The 11670-nt window shown below is 40.2% G+C and overlaps 1 protein-coding gene across 1 annotated transcript; it reads left to right on the top strand.

Moving 5' to 3' along the window:
- The first annotated feature begins 1258 nt into the window (after positions 1–1258).
- LOC132134168 (uncharacterized) lies at positions 1259–5741 on the top strand. The gene is made up of 11 exons (XM_059546950.1): positions 1259–1379; positions 2054–2482; positions 2587–2731; positions 2941–3248; positions 3397–3604; positions 3708–3824; positions 3927–4063; positions 4217–4414; positions 4493–4728; positions 4835–5047; positions 5281–5741. Exons 1-11 carry the CDS (start codon positions 1360–1362, stop codon positions 5685–5687), a joined length of 2418 nt encoding a protein of 805 aa, XP_059402933.1. The 5' UTR covers positions 1259–1359; the 3' UTR covers positions 5688–5741.
- The last annotated feature ends 5929 nt before the right edge of the window (positions 5742–11670 follow it).

Genomic DNA, 11670 nt, shown 5'->3' with positions numbered 1-11670 from the left:
TATATTCAATTTAATAAAGTTGTAAGGTATCGTGTATAAACTGCTGGTGGGGAAAGTGTTAATAATTTGACTTTATACTTGAGGTAACCTTTTGATTAATGTTGATAATAAAATAGTATAAAGTTCATTTTTGTGTTCAGACCAGGATAAAATTATCCCCAGGGGATTACTTTTTTTTTAACCATTTTATTTTCGAATTGTTCATTCATTTGTATTCTTTATTTTATTTTTAAAATGCACATTTTGTTTATTAGTCTTTAAAATAATTAGTATAATTTATTAGGATAACTTATTTACATATATTTGGTGGGGCAGAGGAAATTCTACTCTGTAATTTATGTTTTAAAGCCAATTTTAAACCCTTTAATGGGCCATCTACACGAATTATGGGCCATTTTAAACCAAAATTAGGCCATCATCGTTGTGATGATTGGGCCATCAATGGTTGTTTACAGGGCAATAAAATATCTTATCAGCCCATTTCTAAAACTTCTCCAAATCATTTCAAATCTGAGGATGAAAATTATGCATTTATACAAAATTATAAACTTATGCATTTGATGAAGCCTATTGTAAGACCATGTCAGGGAAGGAAGCACTTGTAGCTTCTCTTTAGTTGTGGTTATAAATTGATATCCTACATTCAAAAAATATTTTATACATTTAATAAATACATTCTTATTTGTTTTATGTTTGACCTTATATCTCTCAATATTTATAACAGTCTGATTAATTCTGAGTCTTGAACTGTAAACTCTCAAGGCTGGCTTTCTAAATATATGTTGGTTATGTGTCTATTCTGAATGACGTCTGAGCAGAAACCTTTATTTTTTGGACGCTCTGAATAAATTACATTTGAAAAAAATGTTAAGAAAAAGACTACATTCAAACATGTTTATTCATTAAACTTGTTTCTCTAAGCAAAGCAAACAGATGAGGTTGAAATATCAACTTTATTAACCTGAATATAGGTAAATGTTTGATACTTGTAATGTTACCTTTGATTGCCCATTCTTTTTATTATTTATTTTATTTTAATTTAAAAGGGACAATGCACATTTTCTTGTCCAAAGTTATGAACAAGTTTTACAAACTATTACCTCCTATATAAACTTTTACTAACAAGGATTAATGTGAAACTTTATCTTTGATAAAACTCACCAGAGCATTTTCCAGATGCTGGTTCCTCCCACCCGATAAACAATAGCAATCAACCTGATTGGTCTGCTTGACGATGACATCACACAACTGGTGCTGTATACATACTGCAGAGAGTAAATCACACATTCACTGTGTTTTCAAATCAGATTACAGATATCACCTTTTGACTTTGCAAGGACATCTTGAATTTTTGGGAAAATGGCATCAGAATCCGACAAGTAAGTTCACATTTCCTTTCGCTAGTTGATTTTTCCTACTTGTGTTGTGTCTGATCAAATCTTTTTTCCATGTTATTGTTATATGCAGTTATTTGCCTATTTGTTATTTGCTGTTTATTGCCTGTTATTGTTATATGCCAGTTGACATAGTATGGATAAAAACATGATAAAACTTATGTTGAGGAAATTGTGAAAAACTAAAGGATAGGTTTTATTCTTTGTTTTTCTACACCGTAAAAAAAGAAAAGTTAACTTAACCTACAATTATAAGGCAACTTGCTGCTCAGCTTTTTCTTTTTTTAGTTTACTCGACTATAACATCTCTAGAGTTAAACTCTATAGTTGAGTAAACTCAAAGCTGTGCATCAAGTTGCCTTATAATTTTAAGTCAATTCAATTTTTTTTTACAGTGTATTATCTCTTTAAAGTAAGACTTGTTTCTCATTCCAAAAATTAAAATAGGTCAAGGGTCAGGTGTGAATTGGTCAGTCACTTTAGCACAAACCAGGCCTTTGTCTAAAGAAGGCAGAAAAACTGGTTCTGGTAGCATTACAGTAGCTTTCTATGATAAGTTTTGCTGGTTAAGGGCCACATCAGGCCTCTGTCTTAAGAATGCTCTGTCTTCATTCATTTTCACATTTGTAATTTTTGGTGTGTCTGCTTTTCTCTCACAGCCAGAAATCTGACCGTCGCATTGTTCACTGCCTGCTGTGTGAAAAACCACAGGAAATGCTGACGACGCATCTGAGCAGGGTCTGCATGAAAAAAAGTACACCCAAAGAACGGCTGGAGGAGGCAAAGAGGGCCAAGGAGTCCACCAAGGTGTGGACACGGGAAGCCAGAAACTGGGACTACAAGGAGATGGTTAAACGTTACCCCCACAGACCATCTAGGCTGGCTCTTCTGGAAGAGCTGCGCCAAAGAAAGTTTTTCGTGGCCAATGCTCCTAACCAGGCAGACCTGGAACCCGAAGAGACATCCACCAGCACAGCTGCCGTTCCCACATCCGGTGTCAGCTCTCAAGCGGCTAGTGGTGTCTTGGTGGCGGAGGACAGCAGCTCTGAAGGCAGCACCACTGATCCAAGTGACCGAACATGGCAGAGGTTTGTTCTAGACCTCACACACATCAGTGCAGAAACTGTGAACAAACTGTAAGGTTGCTTTGAGCTCATTTTCATCTGTTTGTATTTTATTTTATTTTTTCCAGAGATCAAGCGCAGCCCAGCACAAGTGTCCGGGTCAAAATGATGAACAAGGGGCTCTATGAAAAATTCCCTGCAGAAGAGCCCATGTTGACGGACTTCAAGGGCTATTTGATCAACACCCTGCAGGTCCCAAACTGCCAGCAGGAGGTAAGATGCATCCCATTTGGGTTTCTTTTTATTCCGTATTGCTCTCTGTAACCGGGAAATGTTTTAATATATAGTAGCACAGCACATGTAGAACAGCCATTGCGTTCCATAAAAGGGAACTCAGATAAAACACAGCTTTATTAGGGGTGTCTGTGTGTGGCTTTTCTTCTCACTCCATCATCTCAAACTTCTCTTTTTCTTTATCACAGGTAGACAACGTCTCCAGGATGCTGAGATACATCCAGCCAAGTGGGGATGAAGTCCGCTTAGACTTCCTGCTAAAGTCCACTGAAACCAAGGACTACCTCACCCAACTACGGCTCGCTGACATGGGCCCGGCCACCATACTGAACTACATCAAGAACATGATCAGGTTTGTAACGTATCTGAAGACCCACCTCAACTTGGGTGCAGCAGATGCTGACTTCTACAGGAAGTGCCAAGCCTACATCGACCTCCTCACTTTCCTCAGAAAGCCAGTGGCCAAGTGGAACAGCAACGTCACTTGTAAAACCAGGTCAGTTGCTAATCTGCCTTGCATTTTGTTTTCTTTCATGACTTTCTCCATGTTGATACTACTTATATGCTGGCTGTACATCTGCTGTTATGTGCTACAGACATGGGTGTAATTCTCCGCAACATTGTTGTCTTGTATGTCATTCTAGGTATCTACGGTTCCTTGAGGGTGAGAAGAGGCTTCAGGAGTGCCAGGCAGTCCTCCGAAAGGCCAAGAAAGACATGCTGTTCGTTTATGGGAGGCTGCTGGAAGGTGACCACGTGGCTTCAGATGAAAAGACCATCTTCCGCTACTACTGTGAAGCAATCCTGATCCTCGGTCACTTCCAGAGACCAGGAGTGGTGGAGGGAATAACAGTAAGTGATAAGACCTCAGTTTTTGTGGGGGCATCAGCCTAAACCGATTATATTAGGACATTTATCTCAGTTATTCACTCGGTGTGTTTTTTTTTTTTTTCAGACAGCAGAGTGGGATGAAAGGAAAAAATCTGTGGGAAAGGTGCGTGTGGCTGTGAGCGAACACAAGACTGCGACAATGCAGATCGCTGTGTTTGACCTAACAATGGAGGAGGCAGCAGTAAGTACACTTTGTACAGGCTAAATTGCCTTACCATGAAATACAGTAACACCAGCAATGAACCAACAGATATTAACAGATTTTTTTTGTTTGTCTCTGCAGATGCTGGACGCATACTACACCTGGATCCGCCCTTACTGCATCCGGCCAGATGTAGATCATGGAAACAGGCTGTTTGTTTCATCATCGGGCACGAAGATCAGGAGTGCAACCAATGACCTCTCTCGTCTGCACACACAGTAAGTATTAACAGCAGTCCATAAGTCCAAAAATATCTGTTGGATTAGAATTCAACTAATAACAGGTTTGTGCATTTATTAAACAAATCAGCCTCTAGAAAATTATATAATTCAAGTGTGGGAGTTTCATCTGATATTTCTGCCCAATTGCAGCTACAAACTGCCCAACATCAAAAGCCAGCAGATACGCAGGACCGTGAAGACAGATGTGGCTGCAAACTTCTCAGATGAGCAGAAGGGGTCTGTCGCACACTACATGGCCCATTCGACGGCAGTGGCAAATCAGCACTACCGAATGATGACCCTGGACAGTGTGGTGGCAACCGCAAACCTGCTCAGCTCCCTGACGCGGTATATAATTATAATGTCTCACAACACTCATCCGTCAGTTTGTCAGTGTGTAACCGTGAAACCTTTTTAATGTTGCAGCTCCTCTTCTGATGACTCTGGTGAAGAGGGTGCCCAGGCAAAGAAGAGAAGGCGAGTGGAAGAGGCGGGCAGCCCAACACCAGACTTTGACGATTTCCTACAGGCCTTCCCTGTAGGAATCACTGGCCACCCACCCAACAAAACCCAGAGAGCAAAAGCTGGGTTCCCCACCGACAGAGTCTTTTATGACAAGTGGAGAGCTCTGCAGTACAGCAAGCGGGAGAAACATCTTTTGTGTAAGTTTAGATACTTTCTTGGCCAATGATTAGATCTACTCCAACAGAAACATTTAGAACTCGTGTGTGAACCTGCATTTTAATTTAAATGTTCTCTCTTTGACAGCAAAATGCTCAAGATATGCCCCAACTGCATCGAAGGTGGCTAAAATCATAGAGACAGAGGGGTGGACGGCCAATCATCCCCGCCCAGAGGACATCATGGCAAAGTGGAGGCCACTCAGCAGAGCACAGGTGCAGAGTGACCCGGCCATCATCAGGGGGGTGACCAGTCAGAAATGGACTGGTCTGGCTGTGAAGGATTTTGGGGAGCAGAAGGGTATGCACAAATGTCTTATGAGCACAGTAAAATCCATTAAAAAATAATAATATAATAACAACAACAACAACAACATCATGAACAGCACATTAATGACCAAATGTAGCGACATAATTCCTGTTACACATGTGTACTTACTGAAGTGAAAAAAAAAAAAAAAAAAAAAAATTTATATATATATATATATATATATATATATATATATATATATATATTGTTGTTTTTGACCACAGGAGTTGTTGCAACCAAGGCCTTCAGGAAGGGCTCCATCCTGTGTGATTTGCATGGAAAGGTGATCACAGGTGCTGAGGGCAGGGAGATGGCAGAGAGGCAGGGCGAGCTGGGCCACCTGTTTTTCTTTAAACATGGCAGTGAGGAAGTCTGCATCGATGCGGAGACCTTCCCCTGTGAGTGCCACCCGTCTCTGGAAAGCACAGGGAGATGGATTACACACTCCAAGAAGAAGTTCAATGTGCAGCCACGCCACTGCATAGTGAAGCTTCAAGAAGGAGACAGGCACGTCCTGCTCTTTCAGGCTACAAAGGACATTCTCAAAGATGAGAAGATCCGTTTCAACCACAGCATAAAAAAGAGGTCTTTTCGTGGGGAGGAAGTGGAGCTGGAGTGGCTGGATGTCTGATAACCTACCCAGACAGACTATTACATTCTATTGTACAGTTTTTTTGTTGTTGTTTGTTTTCACTAAATATAATTTTCCTTAATCTATTTCATCTCATTCTTTCTTTTGTTAGTGCCAGTGCAATTTTGATAATTTGTTTATTTTATACCCTTTATTTATATTGTGCTTTTTACAATACAGATTTTTTTCAAAACAGCATTTGTTTCAAATAATTTTCACACAACTTTCATGGGCCCATAATAATTTGTTGTGTGGCCAAAAAAAAAATTCCAAGTCACTTTCACAATACACCGTGAATGACCAACACATGGGCTAATTTATCCTGCTGTTAAGCACATTTATCACCAGCTGCCAGGTTGTCTTAGAATTGTGGGCCTGGGCTTGCAGTATAGATGAAGAGCTAAGCTTAAAATGTGTGTATCATTAACCATATATTTGAAAATGCTGGGCAGAAATGACCTCTGACCTCTGACCCCAGGCAGACAGAGTGAGAGAGAGAGTCGTAACCGAACGTGACATGCAGTTTGAATGCTGAATGAAGGAGGACAGACAGCTGCAACGCAGAGAAGAGTTTGTGAACTCAACCAAAAGGATTAAAAAAATAAAAATAAACTGACATTTTAAAAAGTAACAGTTTGTTACACAAACAGAACTGATCAGCATTTCCACTAATATCCAAAAGAAAAAAACATCTGAAACTACTTCTACACTTCGGTAGTCGATGCCTAAAATTTGATTTTTATCACATTTAATGTTTTTCAAAAATGTTGATGCATAATCAAATCTGAAATATTTCAAACCATTTCAATACTCATTTTACACAGTACAGAGGAACAGACACCATCAGCACTTTCTCTCACACCACACTGTGTGTATTGTCAGTATACCCTCCATTGTTCTGCATGATTTACACTGAAGTGCAGTGTGTTACGAACCCTGGCTCAAGGGAAGCAACAAAGACAAAAGGACACACGCAAACCAAATATTAAGCGCAAGAAAAAAAAAATACCACTAAATAAAACGAAAACAATTAAAGGAAATCATGATGTGTCTGTGTTCATCAATAATGTCAGTGTGTAAAACAAAGTGCATGGTTGGAAATGTAATCCAATATTGAGGCATAAATGCAAAAGAACAAGTCAAATAAAACAAAATCCAAAACCATAACATAGGCCAAAGTTCCAAAAATCACCAAAGTTCCCTCTTGGCTTCTTCTCTTATTTAATAGAGGACTGCAACCAACATTAACCAACTTTATTACCAACTTTATTACCAACTTTATTACCAACTTTATTTATTAAAGTTGCAACCAACTTTAATAAAGCCAATCTCTCCCGTGAACTGCCAAAATACAGACAACATGTTACCTGTCCCACCAGAGACAGTAATATACTGGATCACTGTTACACCACAATAAAGGATGCATATCACTCTGTTCCACGAGCAGCTTTGGGACGTTCTGATCACTGTCTGGTTCATCTTATACCGACCTACAAGCAGAAACTTAAATCTGCTAAACCTGTAGTAAAGACTGTGAAGAGATGGACCAGCGAAACAGAGCAGGATTTACAATCTTGTTTTGACATCACTGACTGGAGTGTTTTTGAAGCTGCTACCACCGATCTGGACGAACTCACAGAGACTGTAACATCCTATATTAGTTTCTGTGAGGATATATGCATTCCTACCAGGACTTATTTAACATTCAACAATGATAAGCCATGGTTTACAGTAAAACTCAGACAGCTCCGTCAGGCCAAAGAGGATGCCTACAGAAATGGGGACAGGGTCTTGTACAATCAGGCCAGAAACACACTGAACAAAGAGATTAGAGCGGCTAAAAAGACCTACGCTAAAAAGTTGGAAGACCAGTTTACTTCCAACGACTCTACTTCAGTTTGGAGAGGACTGAGAGCCATCACAAACTACAAGACACCATCCCTTTGCACTGAGGCTAATCAACGACTTGCTAATGACCTGAATGAGTTTTATTGTAGATTTGAAACCCCCAACACCCACTCTGACCATCTCCCTACACAACCATTAACACCTCCTGCAATCCCCCTCTCCATACCTCCTGCTCTTCAAATCTGTGAAGATGATGTGCGCCAGGTCTTCAAGAAAAACAAAAGAAGAAAAGCACCAGGCCCAGATGGCGTTACACCAGCCTGTCTGAAAATCTGTGCTGACCAGCTGGCCCCCATCTTTTCACAGATCTTCAACAGATCTCTGGAGTTGTGTGAAGTGCCTTCCTGCTTCAAACGCTCCACCATAATCCCCATTCCAAAGAAACCCAAGATAACAGGACTTAACGACTACAGACCTGTGGCTCTAACGTCTGTCGTCATGAAGTCGTTTGAAAAACTGGTTCTGGATTATCTGAAGGACATCACTGGACCCTTACTGGACCCCCTGCAGTTTGCGTACCGAGCAAACAGGTCCGTGGATGATGCAATCAACATGGCATTGCACTTCATCCTGCAACATCTGGACAAAACAGGGACTTATGTGAGGATCCTGTTTGTGGACTTTAGTTCGGCTTTCAACACCATCATCCCAACAGCCCTCCAGACCAAACTGACCCAGCTCTCTGTTCCTAGCTCTATCTGTCAGTGGATCACCAGCTTTCTGACAGATAGGCAACAGTTAGTGAGACTGGGGAAATTGATGTCAAACAGCTGCTCCACCAACACTGGTGCCCCTCAGGGATGTATTCTCTCCCCTCTGCTCTTCTCCCTGTACACCAACGACTGCACCTCTAAAGACCCCTCTGTCAAGCTCCTGAAGTTTGCAGACGACACTACAGTCATCGGCCTCATCCAGGACGGTGACGAGTCTGCTTACAGACAGGAGGTTGAGCAGCTGGCTGTCTGGTGCAGTCTTAACAACCTGGAGCTGAACACGCTCAAAACAGTGGAGATGACTGTGGACTTCAGGAGAAACCCCCCTGCACTCCCCCCACTCACCATCATGAACAGCACTGTGGCTGCAGTGGAGTCATTCAGATTCCTGGGAACCACCATCTCTCAGGACCTACTCAGCCGTCATTGAGTCAGTCCTGTGTACTTCAATTACTGTCTGGTTTGGTTCAGCTACAAAATCAGACATCAGAAGACTACAGAGAACTGTTCGGACTGCTGAAAGGATTATTGGTGCTCCCCTGCCCACCCTCCAAGAACTGTACACATCCAGAGTGAGGAAAATGACTCAGAAAATCACTCTGGATCCCTCACATCCAAGTCACCCCATCTTTGAACTTTTGCCATCTGGTCGGCGCCTCAGAGCCGCAAATACAAGAACAGCAAGGCAAAAGAATAGTTTCTTCCCCCAGGCAATCTACCTCATGAACATTTAAATGTTTCCCACTTAAACTTATGCTTATGCAAAAATGTGCAATATCCTTATATTTATTTGTTACCCCTCCATCCTAGAACATTCCTGCATCTCACTCAATCCTATTCCATTATCATTTATAGCACAATTGTTTATACACTTATTTATTTGCCAATTTGTAATTCTCCTGTAATTTTTTTTTTTTTTTTGTGTGTGTTGTTGTCTGTGTACTGGAAGCTTATGTCACTAAAACAAATTCCTTGTATGCGCAAGCATACTTGGCAATAAAGCTCTTTCTGATTCTGATTCTGTTAAGGTGCATACCGCCACCTACTGTACTGGAGTATGTATAATCACGTCATTTTACAATTTTAGATTCTATTCCACAACCCTGAGTCTTTCAAGATTCTAAATACTGCCTACCTGGTGATTCTTATTTCCTCTCCCTCTCTTTCTAATCCCAGTATCCCTACCAGATTCCACTCCCGCCCTGTCTCCTGAATCTTATCTCGAAACACCCATCTTTCCAACTCATTCGATTACAGTACACGATACCTCTGTGACATTAGTTTGTTGTACGTGTGTGGCTTATAACAGAGGGGAGTCAAGTTGAATGCAGCTTCCAAAAGACAAAAAATAGACGATTAAGATTTTATTAATTTTAATACAATAACACCGGTGCGAGTACGTTCAGCAAGTCATATCATCAGCTGCTAAATTCCGATCTGTGATCGCTTGCTGGTGCTGAGCCAGAGATATATGTGTTTTTACAGCGCTACGCATTATAACCAATCACACATGATTCATTTGAGCTGATTAAAGCATTGGCCAATCAGAGGCGTTCAGATGAGTCATCGCTAAAATGCCGGTGCTTCCTTCACTCGCTCGCTGACTGAATACCTCTTTCTGGCGAATTCTCTCGTCAGAAACAACAAAGTGCAGATGTTTGTACAAATCTATAATTAAGATATTGATTTCACAGTGTTAACAGTTTCAGTGATTTAATGGGAGTTTCTGAGAGTGATTGAAATCTAGACTGTCAGTGAAAATGATCTTTAATAATGTAAATGTTATTTGCTCTCTTTCTGAACAATGAAAGATTAGTAGCAATATTTATATCACATTAACTTTCAATGTTAAATTCACATTTAATATAAAGTCAGTCGTATTAAAAATATGTTATGGCATGACACCTATATCTGTTACTTAAGTAAACAGACAGGGTTTTATAATAAATTACATAAATTGGAGTAAAGGCTGATGAAATATATACATTTTTACACGCACACATACATTACATACATTTTATCTATATATCTAAATAAAAAAGGCTCAGTATATATGACCCAAAGTAACTAGTAACTAACTACTTGAGTAGAATTTTTATCCAATACTCTTTTACTCTTGCTCAAGTAACTATTCAAGACTAGTAATTTTACTTTTACTTGAGTAAATATTTCTAGAAGTACCTTTACTTTTACTTGAGTACAGTTTTTGGGTACTCTACCCACCTCTGTTTATAGGCTAATAGATAGTGTACAGAATAAAACTAAACGTGCACTCAACTTTTTAGCTCACAAAACTGGAGTTTTCGATTGTTTTCTTGACTGATACACACATTCACACACCTACATTTCAGAAGTGTGCGCGTCAGGCTTTCACAGCGGCAAACGCTTTGATTGCGTCCTCGAGTTTAACTTGTACTTCGGAGATCATTTTTATCAGTTTAAGCTTTGAGAAACTGCGTTCTCCAGAGATCACAGTGACAGGGAGAGTGAGAAGCACTCTCAATGCTACAAAAACATTTGGAAAATTGTTTTCCATCCCTTTTTCACAGATGAATTTAAGCGCATCCAGTGGTTTAGATCCAGCAACCAGGCGTCTGCCCAAAGCAGTCAGCTCTTCAAACAATTCATGCCCATCAACATACCGCGAGTCTCCGTGAGTCAGGGCCTTTTCCAGTCCTAAGCAATCCTGAAGAACTAGGCTATTCTATTCTCCTTTTCTTTGAGAGATGCGATGTCATATAAAAATCCAAATATGCGCCCATGGTCTCTAAGCAGCGAAAAGCCCTCTTCCACGGAGGCGATTACTCATGACCAGATAAATTTATTCGGTTTGACATTTTTGAATATACATTAAAGTATTTTGCATGCATATAGACCTACTAATAGGGTGCTGCCGTGCGGGAATTTTTATTCGAAATGTAAAGTTTTTTTATTTATTTATAGCTTTTATTTTATTTATACCTAATGTGAAACAAACAAATAAATTAATAATTCTCTCTCTCTCTTTCTATCTCTCTCTTTCTCTCTCTCGCCTTCTCTCTCTCTCGCCTTCTCTCTCTCCGCCCTAGGCGGCTGCAGTTATAGGCACGAGCCGGCCCTGCATGAGCCCAACATTTAGCAAGGCAGGAAAATTCTAACGGAAGGAAGACGTATATCATTGAGCTAATGCTGTTAAACAGAGAGAGAGAGAGAGAAACTAGTCCAGGGCTATTCTTAAACTTGGAGCTCATTATATTGAAGTACAAATCCAAACACCAGAAACGTTATGCATTTTATGAATAATGAAATGTTATGAAAATTATGCATTTTATTTATTCACACTGTATGGTTGAAATAATATTTTAGTTCACAACTTTAAGTTC

The sequence above is a fragment of the Carassius carassius genome, unplaced genomic scaffold (assembly GCF_963082965.1).
Source record: "Carassius carassius unplaced genomic scaffold, fCarCar2.1 SCAFFOLD_99, whole genome shotgun sequence".
NCBI lineage: Eukaryota > Metazoa > Chordata > Actinopteri > Cypriniformes > Cyprinidae > Carassius > Carassius carassius.
The sequence above is the reverse complement of the archived record's forward strand: the minus strand, read 5'-3'. Positions and strand labels throughout refer to the sequence as shown.